The sequence below is a fragment of the Pseudophryne corroboree genome, chromosome 6, assembly GCF_028390025.1.
Source record: "Pseudophryne corroboree isolate aPseCor3 chromosome 6, aPseCor3.hap2, whole genome shotgun sequence".
Taxonomy (NCBI): Eukaryota; Metazoa; Chordata; class Amphibia; order Anura; family Myobatrachidae; genus Pseudophryne; species Pseudophryne corroboree.
Window position 1 is genome coordinate 630893358 of NC_086449.1, and position 22748 is coordinate 630916105.

The following is a 22748-nucleotide window of genomic DNA, read 5'->3' on the forward strand; positions in this document are numbered from 1 at the left end:
TCATCCGGAAGTCTTCCACATGCTGGTAACCCGTTGGGAAAGACCAATGGTGGACATGATGGCGTCTCGCCTCAACAAAAAACTGGACAGGTATTGCGCCAGGTCAAGAGATCCGCAGGCAATAGCTGTGGACGCGCTGGTAACGCCTTGGGTGTACCAGTCGGTGTATGTGTTTCCTCCTCTGCCTCTCATACCAAAAGTATTGAGAATTATACGGCAAAGAGGCGTAAGAACGATACTAGTGGTTCCGGATTGGCCAAGAAGGACTTGGTACCCGGAACTTCAAGAGATGATCACGGAAGATCCGTGGCCTCTACCTCTAAGGAGGGACTTGCTTCAGCAGGGTCCCTGTCTGTTTCAAGACTTACCGCGGCTGCGTTTGACGGCATGGCGGTTGAACGCCGGATCCTAAAGGAAAAAGGCATGCCGGAAGAAGTCATTCCTACTTTGATTAAAGCAAGGAAGGAAGTAACCGTGCAACACTATCACCGCATTTGGCGAAGATATGTTGCGTGGTGCGAGGATCGGAGTGCTCCGACGGAGGAATTTCAACTGGGTCGATTCCTACATTTCCTGCAATCAGGATTGTCTATGGGTCTCAAATTGGGATCTATTAAGGTTCAAATTTCGGCCCTGTCGATTTTCTTTCAAAAAGAATTGGCTTCAGTTCCTGAAGTCCAGACTTTTGTTAAGGGAGTGCTGCATATACAGCCTCCTGTGGTGCCTCCAGTGGCACCGTGGGATCTCAATGTGGTTTTGGAATTTCTAAAATCTCATTGGTTTGAACCACTAAAAAAGGTGGATTTAAAATATCTCACATGGAAAGTGACCATGTTACTAGCCCTGGCTTCGGCCAGGAGAGTGTCAGAACTGGCAGCTTTATCTTACAAAAGCCCATATCTGATTTTCCATTCGGACAGGGCAGAACTGCGGACTCGTCCGCATTTTCTCCCTAAGGTGGTGTCAGCATTTCATCTGAACCAGCCTATTGTAGTGCCTGCGGCTACAAGTGACTTGGAGGACTCCAAGTTACTGGACGTTGTCAGAGCATTAAAAATATATATTGCAAGGACAGCTGGAGTCAGAAAATCTGACTCGTTGTTTATATTGTATGCACCCAACAAGATGGGTGCTCCTGCGTCTAAGCAGACGATTGCTCGTTGGATCTGTAGCACAATCCAACTTGCACATTCTGTGGCAGGCCTGCCACAGCCTAAATCTGTAAAGGCCCACTCCACAAGGAAGGTGGGCTCATCTTGGGCTGCTGCCCGAGGGGTCTCGGCATTACAACTTTGCCGAGCAGCTACGTGGTCAGGGGAGAACACGTTTGTAAAATTTTACAAATTTGATACTCTGGCTAAGGAGGACCTGGAGTTCTCTCATTCGGTGCTGCAGAGTCATCCGCACTCTCCCGCCCGTTTGGGAGCTTTGGTATAATCCCCATGGTCCTTTCAGGAACCCCAGCATCCACTAGGACGATAGAGAAAATAAGAATTTACTTACCGATAATTCTATTTCTCGGAGTCCGTAGTGGATGCTGGGCGCCCATCCCAAGTGCGGATTATCTGCAATACTTGTACATAGTTATTGTTAACTAATTCGGGTTATTGTTAAGAAGCCATCTTTCAGAGGCTCCTCTGTTATCATACTGTTAACTGGTTTTGATCACAAGTTGTACGGTGTGATTGGTGTGGCTGGTATGAGTCTTACCCGGGATTCAAAATTCCTCCCTTATTGTGTACGCTCGTCCGGGCACAGTACCTAACTGGCTTGGAGGAGGGTCATGGGGGGAGGAGCCAGTGCACACCACCTGATCGGAAAGCTTTACTTTTGTGCCCTGTCTCCTGCGGAGCCGCTATTCCCCATGGTCCTTTCAGGAACCCCAGCATCCACTACGGACTCCGAGAAATAGAATTATCGGTAAGTAAATTCTTATTTTCTCTTATGTCCACAGGTATCCACAGGGATCCCACCCTGACTCATCTGATTTGAGGATGTAGACAAACACTAAAAACCTCTTCCTTCTTGTATGGAAGGGTGTGCAAGTGTGTTCTTATCGCCTGTACAGGTCTCTACCTAATGTTCCTGCCTAAAATCGCTGTGGAAAGAACTGATCTGACAGAGTCAGTGGGCGGGACTATATAGTGGAGGCCCCAATGCATCCTGGGAGGCCAGAAAGCTCGTGACCGTGTTGGTGCCATTTTCGCTGTCGCTCGACAATATCCCAATGTTATCCTGTGGATACCTGTGGACATAAGAGAAATCACGTTATCAACGGTAAGTTCTTACCATAACGTCTATTTTTGCAACTCTGCCACTTTTACCCATGACAGCAATTAGTGATATGTCTGCAGACTGCCTATCACACACCTTTATATACCCACCAAGCCAGCGCAAGTCACATGACATACTTCATGGGCTATGCACTGCCGATGTTTAGGAGGTGGTCCTAATAATGTGACTCGATTGTGTATTTTCTCTACCACTGTCTGACATTATCTTATTCCTTAAAGGGTCCTTACAGTCTTTCCTGCCTACCTTCTATATTAATTTGTTGTTGGGACATTTCTAGTGAAGACCTGTTAGGCTGATTTTCTGCGTATAAGTTTTTACTGCTTCACATTTTTTTTTTAAGTGATTTTTATTCAGAGGAAAGTGTCATATATAGATATCGCATGAATCACATAACAACAAAGACAGCGCATAATCGTACTACATCAGTGTGGAGCCTACACAGAACATGGTCATCATACAGCTGTAGAAAAAGTATCATAAAACAGACACCGCGTCTGGAATGACCCAGAAGATATAGGCAACCACGTACAGTATAGAGAGATAGCGAAATCTGTATGCATTATATTAAAAAGCATAAAAATGTATTTGTTAATCCCCCATTTACCTTGCATTTGCAAGTAACTGACAAACCTAACTAAATCCAATAAAATAAAAAAAACAAGAGAAAAAGGAAGAACGAACGTGAAGTAGCATAACATTTATAAGGTGCACCGATCACGGCAGCAACCCAGGGCACAGTTCATTAGGGGATCACAATACCCATTATAGCGTAAGGTCAGGGGAGGAGTAAGAAGATTCGGGCCAAGGGGACCAAATTTTCTCGCATTTAGACATATCATGGTTTCTCTAACGTCCTAAGTGGATGCTGGGGACTCCGTAAGGACCATGGGGAATAGCGGCTCCGCAGGAGACTGGGCACAAAAGTAAAAGCTTTAGGACTACCTGGTGTGCACTGGCTCCTCCCCCTATGACCCTCCTCCAAGCCTCAGTTAGATTTTTGTGCCCGAACGAGAAGGGTGCACACTAGGTGGCTCTCCTGAGCTGCTTAGTGAAAAGTTTAGTTTTAGGTTTTTTATTTTCAGTGAGACCTGCTGGCAACAGGCTCACTGCACCGAGGGACTAAGGGGAGAAGAAGCGAACTCACCTGCGTGCAGAGTGGATTGGGCTTCTTAGGCTACTGGACATTAGCTCCAGAGGGACGATCACAGGCCCAGCCATGGATGGGTCCCAGAGCCGCGCCGCTGGCCCCCTTACAGAGCCAGAAGACTGAATAGGTCCGGAAAATCGGCGGCAGAAGACGTCCTGTCTTCAATAAGGTAGCGCACAGCACCGCAGCTGTGCGCCATTGCTCTCAGCACACTTCACACTCCGGTCACTGAGGGTGCAGGGCGCTGGGGTGGGCGCCCTGAGACGCAATAAAAACACCTTAGATGGCTAAAAATACATCACATATAGCTCCTGGGCTATATGGATGCATTTAACCCCTGCCAGTTTTTCCTTAAAAAAGCGGGAGAAAGGCCGCCGAGAAGGGGGCGGAGCCTATCTCCTCAGCACACAAGCGCCATTTTCCCTCACAGCTCCGTTGGAGGGAAGCTCCCTGGCTCTCCCCTGCAGTCCTGCACTACAGAAACAGGGTAAAACAAGAGAGGGGGGGCACTAAATTTGGCAGATTAATAATACAGCAGCTATATAAAGGAAAAACACTTATAAAAGGTTATCCCTGTATATATATATATATATATATAGCGCTCTGGTGTGTGCTGGCAAACTCTCCCTCTGTCTCCCCAAAGGGCTAGTGGGGTCCTGTCCTCTATCAGAGCATTCCCTGTGTGTGTGCTGTGTGTCGACATGTATGAGGAGGAAAATGGTATGGAGGCGGAGCAATTGCCTGTAATAGTGATGTCACCCCCTAGGGAGTCGACACCTGACTGGATGGTCGTATGGAAGGAATTACGTGATAGCGTCAGCACTTTACAAAAGACTGTTGACGACATGAGACAGCCGGAAAAACAGTTAATACCTGTCCAGGCGTCTCAAACACCGTCAGGGGCTCTAAAGCGCCCGTTACCTCAGATGGTCGACACAGACCCAGACACGGACACTGACTCCAGTGTCGACGGTGAGGAAACAAACGTACTTTCCAGTAGGGCCACACGTTACATGATCACGGCAATGAAGGAGGTTTTGAACATTTCTGATACTACAAGTACCACAAAAAAGGGTATTATGTGGGGTGTGAAAAAACTACCCGTAGTTTTTCCTGAATCAGATGAATTAAATGAGGTGTGTGATGAAGCGTGGGTTTCCCCCGATAAAAAACTGCTAATTTCTAAAAAATTATTGGCATTATACCCTTTCCCGCCAGAGGTTAGGGCGCGTTGGGAAACACCCCCTAGGGTAGATAAGGCGCTCACACGTTTATCAAAACAAGTGGCGTTACCGTCTCCGGATACGGCCGCCCTCAAGGAGCCAGCTGATAGGAAGCTGGAAAATATCCTAAAAAGTATATACACACATACTGGTGTTATACTGAGACCAGCAATCGCCTCAGCCTGGATGTGCAGTGCTGGGGTGGCTTGGTCGGATTCCCTGACTGAAAATATTGATACCCTGGACAGGGACAGTATATTATTGACTATAGAGCATTTAAAGGATGCATTTCTATATATGCGAGATGCACAGAGGGATATTTGCACTCTGGCATCAAGAGTAAGTGCGCTGTCCATTTCTGCCAGAAGAGGGTTATGGACGCGACAGTGGTCAGGTGATGCGGATTCCAAACGGCATATGGAAGTATTGCCGTATAAAGGGGAGGAGTTATTTGGGGTCGGTCTATCGGACCTGGTGGCCACGGCAACGGCTGGGAAATCCACCTTTTTACCTCAGGTCACCTCTCAGCAGAAAAAGACACCGTCTTTTCAGGCTCAATCCTTTCGTCCCCATAAGGGCAAGCGGGCAAAAGGCCACTCATATCTGCCCCGGGGCAGAGGAAGGGGAAAAAGACTGCAGCAGGCAGCCTCTTCCCAGGAACAGAAGCCCTCCCCCGCTTCTGCCAAGTCCTTAGCATGACGCTGGGGCCTTACAAGCGGACTCCGGTACGGTGGGGGGTCGTCTCAAGAATTTCAGCGCGCAGTGGGCTCACTCGCAAGTGGACCCCTGGATCCTGCAGGTAGTATCTCAGGGGTACAAATTGGAATTCGAGACGTCTCCCCCTCACCGGTTCCTGAAGTCTGCTTTACCAACGTCTCCCTCCGACAGGGAGGCGGTATTGGAAGCCATTCACAAGCTGTATTCCCAGCAGGTGATAATCAAAGTACCCCTCCTACAACAGGGAAAGGGGTATTATTCCACGCTGTTTGTGGTACCGAAGCCGGACGGCTCGGTGAGGACCTATTTTAAATTTGAAATCCTTGAACACTTACATACAAAGGTTCAAATTCAAGATGGAGTCACTCAGAGCAGTGATAGCGAACCTGGAAGAAGGGGACTATATGGTGTCTCTGGACATCAAGGATGCTTACCTCCATGTCCCAATTTGCCCTTCTCACCAAGGGTACCTCAGGTTTGTGGTACAGAACTGTCACTATCAGTTTCAGACGCTGCCGTTTGGATTGTCCACGGCACCCCGGGTCTTTACCAAGGTAATGGCCGAAATTATGATTCTTCGAAGAAAAGGCGTCTTAATTATCCCTTACTTGGACGATCTCCTGATAAGGGCAAGGTCCAGGGAACAGTTAGAGGTCGGAGTAGCACTATCTCAAGTAGTGCTACGACAGCACGGGTGGATTCTAAATATTCCAAAATCGCAGCTGATTCCGACGACACGTCTGCTGTTCCTAGGGATGATTCTGGACACAGTCCAGAAAAAGGTGTTTCTCCCGGAGGAGAAAGCCAGGGAGTTATCCGAGCTAGTCAGGAACCTCCTAAAACCAGGCCAAGTGTCAGTGCATCAATGCACAAGGGTCCTGGGAAAAATGGTGGCTTCTTACGAAGCGATTCCATTCGGCAGATTCCACGCAAGAACTTTTCAGTGGGATCTGCTGGACAAATGGTCCGGATCGCATCTTCAGATGCATCAGCGGATAACCCTGTCTCCAAGGACAAGGGTGTCTCTCCTGTGGTGGTTGCAGAGTGCTCATCTTCTAGAGGGCCGCAGATTCGGCATTCAGGACTGGGTCTTGGTGACCACGGATGCCAGCCTGAGAGGCTGGGGAACAGTCACACAGGGAAGAAATTTCCAGGGCTTGTGGTCAAGCCTGGAGACATCACTTCACATAAATATCCTGGAGCTAAGAGCCATCTACAATGCTCTGAGCCTAGCAAGACCTCTGCTTCAAGGTCAGCCGGTGCTGATCCAGTCGGACAACATCACGGCAGTCGCCCACGTAAACAGACAGGGCGGCACAAGAAGCAGGAGGGCAATGACAGAAGTTGCAAGGATTCTTCGCTGGGCAGAAAATCATGTGATAGCACTGTCAGCAGTGTTCATTCCGGGTGTGGACAACTGGGAAGCAGACTTCCTCAGCAGACACGACCTCCGCCCGGGGGAGTGGGGACTTCACCCAGAAGTCTTCCACATGATTCTGAACCGTTGGGAAAAACCAAAGGTGGACATGATGGCGTCCCGCCTCAACAAAAAACTAGACCGATATTGCGCCAGGTCAAGGGACCCTCAGGCAATAGCTGTGGACGCTCTGGTAACACCATGGGTGTACCAGTCAGTGTATGTGTTCCCTCCTCTGCCTCTCATACCCAAGGTACTGAGGATCATAAGAAGGAGAGGAGTAAGGACTATACTCGTGGCTCCGGATTGGCCAAGAAGGACTTGGTACCCGGAACTTCAAGAGATGCTCACAGAGGACCCGTGGCCTCTACCTCTAAGAAAGGACCTGCTCCAGCAGGGACCCTGTCTCTTCCAAGACTTACCGCGGCTGCGTTTGACGGCATGGCGGTTGAACGCCGGATCCTGAAGGAAAAAGGCATTCCGGATGAAGTTATCCCTACCCTGATCAAAGCCAGGAAGGATGTAACCGTACAACATTATCACCGTATTTGGCGTAAATATGTTGCGTGGTGCGAGGCCAGGAAGGCCCCTACAGAGGAATTTCAACTGGGTCGTTTCCTGCATTTCCTACAAACAGGACTGTCTATGGGCCTAAAATTAGGGTCCATTAAGGTTCAGATTTCGGCCCTGTCGATTTTCTTCCAAAAAGAACTGGCTTCAGTTCCTGAAGTACAGACGTTTGTCAAGGGGGTACTGTATATACAACCTCCTTTTGTGCCTACAGTGGCACCTTGGGATCTAAATGTAGTTTTGGGATTCCTAAAATCACATTGGTTTGAACCACTTTCCACTGTGGACTTAAAATATCTCACATGGAAGGTGGTGATGCTGTTAGCCCTGGCTTCAGCCAGGCGTGTCTCAGAATTGGCGGCTTTATCCTATAAAAGCCCTTACCTAATTTTTCATACGGACAGGGCAGAATTGAGGACTCGTCCTCAATTTCTCCCTAAGGTGGTTTCAGCATTTCACTTGAACCAGCCTATTGTGGTGCCTGCGGCTACTAGGGACTTGGAGGACTCCAAGTTGCTGGACGTAGTCAGGGCCCTGAAAATATGTTTCCAGGACGGCTGGAGTCAGAAAATCTGACTCTCTATTTATCCTGTATGCACCCAACAAGCTGGGTGCTCCTGCTTCTAAGCAGACTATTGCTCGCTGGATTTGTAGTACAATTCAGCTTGCACATTCTGTGGCAGGCCTGCCACAGCCAAAATCTGTAAATGCCCATTCCACAAGGAAGGTGGGCTCATCTTGGGCGGCTGCCCGAGGGGTCACGGCTTTACAACTTTGCCGAGCAGCTACTTGGTCAGGGGCAAACACGTTTGCTAAATTCTACAAATTTGATACCCTGGCTGAGGAGGACCTTGAGTTCTCTCATTCGGTGCTGCAGAGTCATCCGCACTCTCCCGCCCGTTTGGGAGCTTTGGTATAATCCCCATGGTCCTTACGGAGTCCCCAGCATCCACTTAGGACGTTAGAGAAAATAAGAATTTACTTACCGATAATTCTATTTCTCATAGTCCGTAGTGGATGCTGGGCGCCCATCCCAAGTGCGGATTGTCTGCAATACTTGTACATAGTTATTGTTACAAAAATCGGGTTATTATTGTTGTGAGCCATCTTTTCAGAGGCTCCTCTGTTATCATGCTGTTAACTGGGTTCAGATCACAGGTTGTACGGTGTGATTTGTGTGGCTGGTATGAGTCTTACCCGGGATTCAATATCCTTCCTTATTGTGTACGCTCGTCCGGGCACAGTATCCTAACTGAGGCTTGGAGGAGGGTCATAGGGGGAGGAGCCAGTGCACACCAGGTAGTCCTAAAGCTTTTACTTTTGTGCCCAGTCTCCTGCGGAGCCGCTATTCCCCATGGTCCTTACGGAGTCCCCAGCATCCACTACGGACTATGAGAAATAGAATTATCGGTAAGTAAATTCTTATTTTTTCATATATATGTATCATTCTTTGAAAATAGTGTCATTCACCAGAGCCTTAAAAACGGATACTGAGGGACTGGTAGGAGCCATCCACAGTCTCGCAAGATACTCTTTAGCCAAAGCGCATACATGATGAGTATACAGGCCCTCCCATTTGGACAAGGAATCAAAACCTCCCATTCCCAAAATACAAAACTTCGGAGTAAGCACGCTGCTAGGTATCCCTGTCCGCTCCAGAACTGACCTGATCCCAGACCAAAAGACCTGTAACGATGGACATTCCCACACCAGGTGCCAAAAGGAACCCCCAGTAACCCCACATTTAGGGCAAGCATCCAAGTGACCAGCCCCAAACCTAGCCAGCCTGGTTGGTGTCATGTAAGTTCTATGTAAAAGAAATAGCTGTATCTGAAATCTAGGGGACTTAGTGACCGTACACGGGTACTCCAGGGCACATTCCCAATCATCAACATTTATGGGGCCTAAATCACCCTCCTATTTCTCACGGAGACGAGAGAGTGGGTCTGTATGAAGTTTAGTAAGGAGGTATGAGTAGGTTAATGAAATCGCCTTAATTCGACCCAGTTTGCTTACAAAGGTCTTAATGGGAAATGTGACGATTACAGGGGGTGAATTTTTAAACTGAGAGTGCAGGGCATGCCAAAGTTGTAGGTATCTATAAAAGTATGAGTTGGGTAAATTAAACTCATCCTTCAATTGCTGGAAAGATTTTTAAAGTGCCAGAACTGTACAATCGGGATATGGAGACTATTGATTGAGAAGCCCAAACGTCTCTGTCCTCAAGAGTTTTCAATTCAGGGAGCCAAGCAGAATACCAGAGGGGAGTATCCGGGTCCAGACTGTCAAAGTCAAGAAGAACCCTCTGCGCAAGCCAAATTTTTGCAGCCTGAAAGACCATGGGCAGTGAAAACCGAGATATATGACCGCTCAGAAGGACCTGTGTAGGAGAAAGGTCTGGATAGTAGCATTGGAGAAATACCCATTGTAGAGAGCCAACATCCCCACCCTGTATCCAGGTACTAATGTGTGACAACTGAGCGGCGTAGTAATATAATTGAAAATTGGGTAAAGCCAATCCACCATCAGCTTTTTGTCTGGTAAGAGTATGTAACTGTATTCTACGTCTCTTATTGGCCCGTATCAAAGACGATAATATACTATTCAATTTCCTGAAAAAAGACAGAAAAATAAATACCGGAGATTGCAAAATCCATATACAAGATTTTAGGCAGCAATATCATTTTGATGAGGCTAACTCTGCCAGTCACCGTCAAAGGTAGGAAGTCAGAGGGGTTATTCGGAATTTGGATACCGAGATACTTAAATTGGTCTTTCCAACAAAGCGGCAGAGAAATCTTTGGCACAGTGGGAGGGGGCCAATGACAGGCATAATAAAAGACTTAGTCCAGTTTATATGGAGGCCAGAGAAACTGGCGAATTCCTCAAAGACCTGTAGTAGAATGGGCATAGATGTAGCATAGTCATGCAGAAACAACAACAGGTCATCTGCGTCATCTGTTAAAGGACCTGTAGCAATACCTATAATGTATAATAATACCTATAATGTATAATATAGCAATACCTATAATGTCAGGATGTGGCCTTATCAAACAAGCCAAAGGCTCGATAGCTATAGCAAACAGTGTGGGGGAAAGGGGGCATCCCTGTCTGGTGCCCCGGGACAGATTGAAAGAGGAGGAAATATATCCGTTTACTGAGATCCTGGCATGTGGATTTTGGTAAAGTAATTTTGTCCATTGTATATAGGCCCTCATTCAGAGTTGATCGCTCGCTAGCTGCTTTTAGCAGCATTGCACACGCTAGGCCGCCGCCCTCTGGGAGTGTATCTTAGTTTAGCAGAATAGCGAACGAAAGATTAGCAGAACTGCTATTAAATATTTCCCTGCAGTTTCTGAGTAGCTCCAGACCTACTCCTAGACTGCGATCACCTCAGTCCGTTTAGTTCCTGGTTTGACGTCACAAACACGCCCTGTGTTCGGCCAGCCACTCCTGCGTTTTTACCTGGCACGCCTGCGTTTTTTTGCACACTCCCTGAAAACGGCCAGTTTCCGCCCAGAAACACCCACTTCCTGTCAATCACACTACGATCACTCGAGTGATGGAAAAACATTGCTCGAGCTTGTGTAAATCTACAAAGTTTTGTGTGAAAGTACTTAGCGCATGCACACTGCGTACCATGCGCATGCTTGCCGTTTTTTCACTTAAACGCTGCACTGCGAAAATCGGCAGCGAGCGAACGACTTGGAATGACCCCCAATGTTAGGGCCAAAGCCCATACATTTCATAACTTCCCAGAGTTATGACCACTCAACACTGTCAAAAGCCTTGGCCGCGTCCAATGAGACCACGACCGAGTCTGAGGGAAAAATCATGCGGGGCTTGCAGAATGGTATATAGTCTGCGCAGGTTAATAAAGGAGGACATTCCAGGCATAAAGCTGGATTGGTCCTTGTGAATTATGGAAGAAATAACCGTGTTAAGCCGGTTCGCTAAAATTTTTGCCAGGATCTTAGCATCGGTGGGAATGAGAGAGATTGGCCTGTAAGAATCTAAGAACCTGGGGTCCTTACCGGGTTTTGGGGGTCATTCCGAGTTGTTCGCTCGCAAGCTGCTTTTAGCAGCTTTGCACACGCTAAGCCGCCGCCTACTGGGAGTGAATCTTAGCATATTAAAATTGCGAACGAAAGATTAGCAGAATTGCGAATAGACACTTCTTAGCAGTTTCTGAGTAGCTCCAGACTTGGCATCTGCGATCAGTTCAGTGCTTGTCGTTCGTGATTTGACGTCACAAACACACCCAGCGTTCGCCCAGACACTCCTCCGTTTCTCCAGCCACTCCCGCGTTTTTCCCAGAAACGGTAGCGTTTTTTCACACACTCCCATAAAACGGCCTGTTTCCGCCCAGAAACACCCACTTCCTGTCAATCACATTACGATCACCAGAACGAAGAAAAAACCTCGTAATGCCGTGAGTAAAATTCCTAACTGCATAGCAAATTTACTTGGCGCAGTCGCACTGCGGACATTGCGCATGCGCATTAGCGACTATTCGCTCCGTTGCGACAAAAAAATAACGAGCGAACAACTCGGAATGACCCCCTTTGGCAGCATAATAATAATAGCCTCAGACATGGAGGGGGGATATTGATTGTTAGCAAATATATCTAGAAACAGAGTATGCAACCGGGGCCAAAAAAATCAATATGTTTGTACACTTCAGTGGGGAAGTCCGTCACTGCCTGGGGATTCACCGTTAGGAGACAAACCTATTGCCGTAGTTACCTCGTCCAATGTAATAGAGGTGTCTAGAAAGGCACAAGCCTCGGGAGAGTTTGGAAAGAGTTATATGTTCCAAGTAAAGGCGTACATCCTCTTCGGAGCATGCCAGCCGAGACCTATCCCCGTAGTAAGAGAGCAACAACTGCGCAATGTCTGGCGTGGTTTCAACAATGGTGCCATCAGGACCGGACACCTGCGCAATGGTACCCCCAGGTCGGTCATAGTGAACTAAATGAGCCAATAAGCTGCCAGGTCCATCTGCTTGCATATAGATTTTAGTGGCTCTAAGTAAAAGAGTATGTGAGATTTTATCTGAAAGGTGAATTAACCATGTCGACTGAGCCGCCAGCCAACGTGTTTTAAGCGCAGGGGTAACGTCTGTCAAATATCGACTCTCCAGATCCCGAAAGTCAGATTCAAGGGTTTTCTCTTTTTCTCTACTAGACATTTTATGGGCAGCTATTCGTCCAATCAACGTGCCACGTAAAAAAAACCTTGAATGAATCCCAGACTACAGACATCGGGGCAGAGCCTACATTATCTGCGAAATAACCCTCCCATTGAGTCTCTAGGTCTGAACAGTCACCAAACTGGACCAGCCAAGATGGGTGTAGTTTCCAATAGTACTGTCCCCTCTGGCACTCCACATTAAGCGACATCGGCAAGGGTGAATGATCAGATAAACCCCTAGACTCGTAATGAACATCTGAGATTTTAGGCAATAGTGCAGGGGGAACCAGGACCAGGTCAATTCTAGAAAAGGACCCATGCATGCTGGAAAAAGAGGAAAATTGCTGAACCATAGGATATAGAGTTCTCCAGGCATCTACCCACTACAGACTACTCACGAAATCGGCAAATTTAGATGGGCAGCTGGGGGCAGGAGCAGACTTCCACCTATCCAGAGAGACATCGAGGACATTATTAAAATCCCCTAAACAGATAACAGGAGTGTGAGGGGAACTGGCAATGAACGAGGCGGCCTTTTGCAAAACTTCATAGAACGGAGGGGGCACATAGACAGACAAAAGAAAAAAAGGCTGAGAGCTCAATTTACATACTATAAATACAAATCTACCATACTGATCGGTGTTAATCGTAAGTAACTCAAATTGCACAGTTTTTCTTTATCAAAACCGACACCCCTCGAAAGGAGGAGTGGTGAGAGGACTGGTAGGTCCACCCCACCCAGGGTCTGCGTAAGTAACTCAAATTGCACAGTTTTTCTTTATCAAAACCGACACCCCTCGAAAGGAGGAGTGGTGAGAGGACTGGTAGGTCCACCCCACCCAGGGTCTGCGGAGCAACATCAGTCTGTTTCCCTCTAGATGGGTCTCATTCAAACAGATAATGTCCGGGCCATATTTTCTAATCATTTTAAGTACTAAGGAACGTTTTATTTTATTGTTAATACCTCGGACATTCCAAGCAAGAAGTTTCAGGTCAGGCATTGCATTTGTGAAAGTATCTGACCCACAACGGATAAATACCATACAATAAAGTTAGACTGACCCATTTGTAAAAGCAACCAGAGATTAAGGTGCTTGATCAAGACATACAGATGATCAACATCTACCCAGAGGCCTCACATAGAATAGCCCAAAATAACGACAGGGTCTGACATCCCGAAAACCATGCCATCCGCATTCCCCGGGGCCGCAGTCCGTGCCAATCAATACAACATAGCTTCACGTCACAGATTAAAATACATAAACATGAAAAATAAAAAACTGAAGAAAGGAGAAAAAAAACACAAAAACAGACAGAACCCAAATAACAACCCCCCACCCCGTATACCTCCCCAAACTTTGGTATACTAGTACCCCTAACAACTCCTAAATTCCTAAGAGAAACCTTTAAGTAAGCAACTTTATTCAATGAAGCCCAGAACCACCAAAGCAAGAGGGGCTCCCCGCTCTTATACTTGCATAACCGAGGCACAGAAGTTCGGAAATAGCAATGCAGGAGGTCAATCTGGAGCCAGCTGATGGGCACCCGGTGCATATCTGTCCAGCCAGGCAGCCGCCTCTCTAGGAGAGTTAAAGAATTTAGTCTCCCCGTCTGCCACCACATGAAGCCTGGACGGGAACAGCATAGAATAGGAGAGATTCAAGTCCCAGAGACGCCCCTTGATGGGCAGGAATTGGGCCCGGTCCTTTTGGACATCCGCAGCGAAGTCCGGGAAGGCAGACACCATGTCACCATTCCTGAGGAGTGGGACCCAGACGAAGGACAGAGTCACAGTCTTTGTAATGTAAGAATTTTGCGATAAAAGTTTGTGGAGGGGCACCAGGAGGTCGAGGCCTGGAGGGTATCCTGTGGGCACGTTCCACCGCGAACTGTGAGGTAAAGGAGTCCGCGCCATACAGCTCTTTGAGCTAAGATTCCAGAAAGTCTTCAGGATGTGACCCTTCTAATTTCTCAGGCAGGCCTACAAACCGTACATTATTTCTGCGTAGGCATCCCTCCATGTCCAGCAACTTGCCTTGCAGCGATGAAACCTGCTGGAACACTGTTGAAACTGGTTGCTTCAAAGAGCCACATAAAACCTCTAGGTTGGATACCCGCATCTCGGCCTCTCCCACTCTCTCGCGGATGTGCTGAACCATCCTGTCTAAATAATGAAAGATCGCATTGCACTTTCTCCATTTTGTCGGATAAACGTTGTTCGCTACCCGCTATAGCTTCTAGTACCTGTTGAATGGAGGGGGCAGAAGGTGACGTAGAAGAGCCTGAGGCGACCCCAGATGGAGGATCATGTTGAGCAGAAGGGGAAGATTTAGGAGATGACTGCGCCGGCTGGCTGGTAAATTGACGAGCATACTTCTCCATTATAGCCGAAGCCGCGTGCTGGCCGTCCTTCACCATGGTGAACAAGAGTGAACCGGCAATCAGACAGAAAAGGGAGCCCAGACAGTGACGTAGGTTAAAGGCACAGACAGGTGCAGGTGGCACAAAAATCCCGAGTATTCAGTGTCAAGAAAGTCAGTAAAATCCCAAATATTCAGTGTCAAGAAAGGCAGTCTGTAGCAGGAGATCTAATTAGTGTGCCCATACATAGCTCACCCAGCCAGGCACACTCCACAGGCTTACAGTGCTGTGCAACACTGACTGAGGGAACTGTTTCCAATATGGCCACCGGAGCCACAGCTCTCACTTCCCCTGTGCAGGGATGTAGACTGCAGACTCTGGGCTCACTGGAGCAGCAAGGTGGGGACACCCAGGGGCTTCAGGGGGACATACCACACCTGGCAGCGCCGGAATCCGCCGCGGATTCGCGGGCGTGTGCGCACTCGCGGGCGGAAGTGCCAAATTTAGTCCGGAGAGCCAGAAACGGCCCAGGCCTCAGCACCGGGCACCCGCCGCCAAGAAGCCAGCCGGAGTTACTGCAGGAGACGCCCGCCGCTGCCCAGAGGGACAGGGGATGATGAGCAGCCCAAGTGTGCCTCAGAAAAGGGCTCTGGATAGGTATCGGGATTGGTAGCCCGGGGAGCTCCAGGTACCTGCTACCTATCTGCTTGCCGCCATGGGCCACGCCCCCCTTGCTGCTTCACATTTAACCGTACTGTCAACTACCATCTGCTCCTTGCTACTTTAAAGAACTCTTGTTCCATTCCTACAATACATCAGCATATATTTTACATTATTTTTCTGCATCTTAATTGGTCATATTTTATTTTTTAAACAACTTTGAATACATAATTATTCATAAGGCAGGGTATGGCAGTGGTGCTGCACTAATTCCTGATATTTGCACATTAAAATAAGGACTTTTAACGTAACAAGATTTTCTAATTGTATACAGGTTGAGTATCCCATATCCAAATATTCCGAAATACGGAATATTCCGAAATACGGACTTTTTTGAGTGAGAGTGAGATAGTGAAACCTTTGTTTTTTGATGGCTCAATGTACACAAATTTGTTTAATACACAAAGTTATTAAAAATATTGTATTAAATGACCTTCAGGCTGTGTATATAAGGTGTATATGAAACATAAATGAATTGTGTGAATGTAGACACACTTTGTTTAATGCACAAAGTTTAAAAAAATATTGGTTAAAACTACCTTCAGGCTGTGTGTATAAGGTGTATATGTAACATAAATGCATTCTGTGCTTAGATTTAGATCCCATCACCATGATATCTCATTATGGTATGCAATTATTCCAAAATACGGAAAAATCCCATATCCAAAATACCTCTGGTCCCAAGCATTTTGGATAAGGGATACTCAACCTGTACCATCAAATCATAGCCATGGTATAAAGTCGCGCAACATATTTTGCGCTTAATTGAATTTTTTTTTTTTTTTTCTTGAACAGATTAGATTAACCAGTTATAGTGTAAATGAGTCCTACATTTCTATAGAATATCAGAGGCAAAGATATAATAGTATAGCATTTAAAAGCTAAAATTTGGTGGGGCTCCATTTTAGGAAATGGTCACTGTTTTGCCTACTGTTGCTGTTGTTCCCATATTGATATTTTAACTCCTGAGGTTGTAAGGAGTATTGTTTTTTTGAACATTATCTATTACCTAAATTTAGAGAATAATACAAGTGCGCTGTCAGCAGCTGCTGGTATGGGGATGGTCGAAGTCCCTTAGCTTTATAGAACAAGGAAATAATGTAGGTATACCGACACTGGCTGTGGTAGAATATAATACAAAAGGACGATTTGTTTAATAAAATAATAGTAATAATCACAATTCATTAAATACATAATAGATCACGTTAAAAAGGTTTAAAAATACATGTTAAACAGTAAATAATAAGATCATGTGATGCCACCAGTGGGAGTTATGATAGTCACAAATCCACTCCTGTGCTCCTATGTGCAATTTCTGACAACTTGGCTAGGGCACTTTCCAATGATAGGCAGTGTTATTTACCGGATGTATAATGGCACAGATCCCTTGATATTGTCTCAGCCTTAGGGATGTCCAAAGATGGCTGAAGGGATAGTCCAGGCATAAGGTGCTGCAGTGCATAGTCCAGTGGTGGAGCAAGTGACCAAATAATGCCAAGATAAGAAGCAGGAGTCCAGGATATCGTCAGAATGCAATAGGCTCAGGCTCTACACGTTACGCTGGTTAGAGCGCATTCAGCTTCCTCCTGAGTTTGTGTCTTAGTCATAGTGCTATGTGACTAGGGCACATGAGCAGCTTATGCTGATTAAAATGATATGCATGCCCATATTCTGTGTGTGACTGCGGCTGTATCTGTATACAAAATGCTATGTTACAGTGATTTCCAGGAAAACACTGTAACGTAGCAGGTATCAGTTTAATCAGCCCTATTTGCATAGCAAGGCGACTTAGACGCATTTAAACAGAAAAAGTCACACATAAAGACGCTCTGCGCTACCAAGTCGTGCCACGGCATGGAGTGACTAGAAAGGCTGTTAAACATGACTGCAGCAAGCCTGTAGGAGGACACATCTGTTTCATTGTCTACCAATTCCATTTTATTATTTATATATTTATTAATTACAAGTTATTTTATATAGCGCACACATATTCCGCAGCTCTTTACAGAGAATATGTGGCCAGTCACGTCAGTCTTTGTATTATGTCGTAATTGTACCGGAATGGTTTTTGTGAGTCAATGAAAACGGTTATCAAAAAAAAAAGCTAAAATTTGCCCTCTGTAATTAAGCATCGGACTAACACTGTGGCTATCTGGATCTGCAAACTTGTGCGTTTGTATATTAATGTCAAACAGCATTCTCGTATTAATGGTCAGTATATATATTTACTCTGCAGAACTTGGAATCAACTTTGATCACATTTGGCAGAAGACCTTAACGGTGCTGCACCCACTAAAGGTAGCAGATGGCAGCATCATGAATGAAACAGATTTAGCCGGACCAATGGTTTTCTGTCTTGCGTTTGGAGCCACACTACTACTGGTATTTTATTTTTTTACATTTAAATGTATCATTATTTGTAAGACTCATAACGTTGATGAAACTGTGCGCAGTGGACCCTTAATCATTTCTTCAGAAAGTAATATATCTTGCACTCTTCTTCTCTAACAGCAGCTAATGCTGGACTTATTAGTGTAGTAGTGTACAGTAACATAACACTACATTTTAATATTACTATTAAATGTAGGTATTTGGAAAATAGTGCCTAAAGGATTTTTTTTTTTTTTTTTAAAGTTTGTCCATTGGTTTGGACCATTCTTATGCACACATGGCTGTTATTGGTTTCAGCAATTTTGAAAATTAATTTACCAATGGAAGTGAAGAATAATGTGCGGAGGCATATCCCATACACAGCATGTGGTTAGCATACCGGTCGTCAGGGTCCCGGCTGTCACAATACAGATAGGGGCACCATACTGCCGACTGTATACCGGCGAATGTACAGAAAAAGAGATATTACCACCTAAACGCGCTGTCCAATCAAATGAAAAGCACCAACATAAACATAAATGGGAATATCCCAGCGATGAGGAGTAAATGTTCAGTGTCCCAATTGATGAGAAAAAAGAAGAAAGTCTCTATACCGGCGAGGTAGGTGATTCCCCCTCTGAGTGGCTACAACACCCATAGAGGGAGAATAGAACATGCTCTCCACCGAGCCCGCAAGGGGCTTCATTTCGCTCGCCCCCCTGCTGGCATTCCACCGCTCAGGATGGCGATGTCAGGATCCTGACGTTCGGCATCCCAGGCGCCGGGATATCATACCGATTTCCCCCCAGCGTACACTACTTTATAGCAAAACAGTCTGCACTTTATATAAACGCTGTAAAAGAGAATTTACTTTGTTTATTCAAACATTAACTTGTTTAAGAAGTTGAATGGTGTGTACACATGAGCATTTGTTCCTCCTGCCCCCCCTCCGCCCCATACCATTAACAGGTGATTGATCCCCATAAGTGCACAAGCTGTTTTAATATTCTAATAACTATACGAGATGTCTAAATATTAAACGGTAGCACATGATTACTGATCAGCTTCATTTTATACTTTCTTTATAAATATCTCACTACATTCAAAACCTTTTTAACTTTTTCCTATTTTTATGTTTTATTGTTTTTTATTTGTAGCAGACATCTTGTTGATTTAATACAGGTACAGATGTGTCACTATTCATCTTACAAGAAATCGCTTGCCACGTACAAATGCAGCGATTGCCAGCACTTTGCTGCGACTAGTTGCAGCGTGTGTACACACCGTGCATTTCAATGGAAGCGCGTGCATACGCAAATACCTATGCACAGCCACGGGCACTCTATTTGCGGCAATCGTGCTGTAAATACCAACTACCCGCTGTAAGATGATTACGGACATATCTGTATTTTACCTGTTTGCAATTTTGGTCCTAAACTGGCAACAATTCAACTGGTAGTTTGCTGTGCCGGTTTCTAGATTAAGAAAAACTAAAAGTATATAATATGAGTATGATTTTGAAAACTGCAGTGACACCGAAAAGTCTGTTTTCTCCTCCTGGTTGAAGCCTTATTTTACGTTCGGGCACTTTCAGCTCCAAGTTGGTTGTCTTCCCAATGACTTAGGATGGCATAGCCTTTTTATGGCTGAGAGTGTCACAAAGGAGTATGGCAAACCTTCCATTAGGAATCCTAAAGTATGAATAGCTGCCAGAAACCGCATGCTGTAAAGATTCATACATGACCAAATAAAGATCTGTAAACCATCGCCCACAAATGGTCATTTTGTCTGTTATACATAGAATTCATAAATGAAAACCTATCAATGTGTATGCGTGCTATGCAATGTGCCCATTTCTGGGTGATGGTCCCAAGATGTGTAATTCATGTTTATTTTTTTCCCTCCTCCCTCTGTACAGGCTGGTAAGATTCAGTTTGGCTATATTTACGGGATCAGTACAATTGGATGCTTGGGGATGTTTTGCCTTCTCAATCTTATGAGTATGACCGGCGTTTCATTTGGCTGCGTTTCCAGTGTCTTGGGTTATTGTCTTCTACCAATGATTATCCTGTCTGGCTTTGCTGTAGTGTTTTCTTTGCAGTAAGTAACATATTTCTTGTGTCTTTTGTATAACAATGGTTGTAAATAAGACTAACCTTTTACCAAGCATTATAGGGCAGTCAAAACTGTTTTTATCTCAGATGGTTTGCCCCATTAGTTCATTAAACTGTTGTATAGGATTTAAAATGTGTGTTGTTCAGCAAATCACCTCTGCCTTGCTGCTTCAAACTGGCCTCCCCATCATGTCACTGAAAGGTGCCTCAAAACTACAGCTAGACTAGCCATTCGGGAGCTGTAGACTGATAACCTAGAAATGCATAATCTAAAATATCAAAATGTATGCATAATAAGTATATTGGACTCTGCATAGAGTATGCCTAGTCACCGCAGTCTTGGTATCCAACCCTGCACAAACACTGCCACTCTCCCCGCCTCTCGCAATCCTTCTTCCTCACTTAAGGATCTATTTACTAAGCCTTGTAGATGGATAAAGTGGAGAGAGACAAAGTACCAGCCAACCAGCTCCTAGTTGTCATTTTTCAAACACAGCCTGTAACATGGCAGTTAAGAGCTGATTGGCTGATACCATATCTTTCTCCAAGGCTTAGTAAATAGACCCCTAAATCTGTAAGGCAGCGGGCATTTGTTTCCTCTATGGCTACTGGCTGGAGACATTGGAGTTCCAGACATTAAGAAATGATTAAATAAATTAGTAAAGGTCACATTAGTCTGCCCATTGCTCTGAATCGCCCCCCTCTCTGTCCCCTGCTCTGTCCAGCTTTTGGCCAATTGCCACCACAACCCGGTCCCACTCCCTCCCTCCCAGGATCAGTATGTAAAACCGACGGTCAGGATCCCGGCCATCAGTATACCAACAGCGGGATCCCGGCCACGTGTGCAGGCAGCGGGGCGAGCACTAACAAGCCCCTTGCGGGCACGGTGGCTCGCTGCACTCGCCACAGGATTTATTCTTCTTCTATGGCTGTTGTGGACACCCATAGAGGGAAGAAAGCCTGTGGCGCTGGGATTCCTGCATCGGTACTTCCCCGCTTGTCTGGATTACGGTGTCTGCATTGTGACGTCCGGGATCCCGACTAGCGGTATGGTGGCCGCTTCCCTCCCTATCATGGTTGCATGCTAGCCTTTTCCAGGCAGGTCCTTCTCTCAGACTGGGCTAGGGTCTCTGCTGTCACACTAGTGGGGATGTGTTGGAGGGACTGGTGCATATGCATGTCTATAATTGTGTTATTTATCTAATCCAATCAAAATATCTTGAGTGTTTAAACATTGTTTATGTTCTCTTTTTTTAGAGGTATTGTGGGTGTCCTCCTTACAGCGTTAATAATTGGATGGTGCAGCTTCTCTGCCTCAAAGATCTTCATTTCTGCTTTGGCCATGGAGGGACAGCAGTTCCTTGTGGCCTATCCTTGTGCTTTACTCTATGGTGTGTTTGCCCTGATTTCTGTGTTTTGAACGGACTTCTGCAGTGGGACTACAATGGGGCCTAACACACCTTCAAGACCAATCTTCTCTGTCATTATGGATCAACTGTTGTTATGATGCAAATTTTGGAGGGAACGAGTGACGTACAACTTGTGTTCTTGTTTTATATAGAACTTTTAAGTACTGAAGGGACTCGGAATCTCTTTGCTTTAGCTAAATTGTATGGTGTTAACTAGCATGCTGAGATGAGGTGTTTCCCGAAACGGGCACAATGTGGAAACTGAATAATAAAGAGAATTCTGAGTTGATCATGTTGTACATTTTATAATAAAGTTATTTAAACTGTCAGTGTTAGAATATTTACATTCTGTCTGTTAACTACTTTGGTTTACACTAGGGGTAATGTTTACTAAAGCTTCTAACAGACGAGTGGTGGTGTTGCCTGCAGCAACCAATCAGATTCTAGCTATCATTTCTCTATTGCACTGTAGAAAATGATAGACAGAATCTGGTTGCAATGGGCAATACCACCAATTGTCTGTATTAGAAGCTTTAGTAACTCTACCCCAGGGATGGGGAACCTTCGGCCCTCCAGCTGTTGTTGAACTAAACATCCCAGCATGCCCTGCGACAGTTTTAGCATGGCCAAATATCAAAACTGTAGCAAGGCATGCTGGTATGTGTAGTTCAGCAACAGCTGGAGGGCCGAAGGCTCCCCATCCCTGCTCTACCCCATAGACCAGGCATGTCCAAACTGCGGCCCTCCAGCTGTTGTGAAACTACATATCCCAGCATGTCCTGACACAGTCAGAAAATGCTAAAACTGTGTCAGGGCATGCTGGGATGTGTAGTTTCACAACAGCTGGAGGGCCGCAGTTTGGACATGCCTGCCATAGACACTTCGGGAGGAATTCAGTTTGTGGCGAATTGTTCGCCCGGCCAAATCTGTGCTGCAGCCACCTCACTTTACTGCAGCAGGATCTTGCACAAAGTGTTAGCTACCCCATAGGGCAGTGAGCACTTTTGTCCGAATTGGCCAGGCAAAGGGTGCAAGACGGAATGCTGATGCCGGTGTTTAAATGTCAAGATAATTTGCACCCTTTGCCTGCAATTGAATTTCCCTCTTAGAATAGTAGCTGTATTTTAACAACTGCTGTTTCTCTATCGTCCTTGTGGATGCTGGGGTTCCTGAAAGGACCATGGGGAATAGCGGCTCCGCAGGAGACAGGGC

The 22748-nt window shown here is 45.9% G+C and overlaps 1 protein-coding gene across 1 annotated transcript in view; it reads left to right on the forward strand.

Moving 5' to 3' along the window:
- YIPF5 (Yip1 domain family member 5) overlaps positions 1-21865 on the forward strand; it is a 62112-nt gene extending 40247 nt beyond the window's left edge. Inside the window, exons 4-6 of the mRNA XM_063928121.1 lie at positions 17880-18025; positions 19932-20113; positions 21385-21865. Coding sequence (XP_063784191.1) covers positions 17880-18025; positions 19932-20113; positions 21385-21547 — 491 coding nt within the window. The 3' untranslated portion in view covers positions 21548-21865. The remainder of the gene's footprint in view (positions 1-17879; positions 18026-19931; positions 20114-21384) is intronic.
- Positions 21866-22748: the final 883 nt, after the last annotated feature.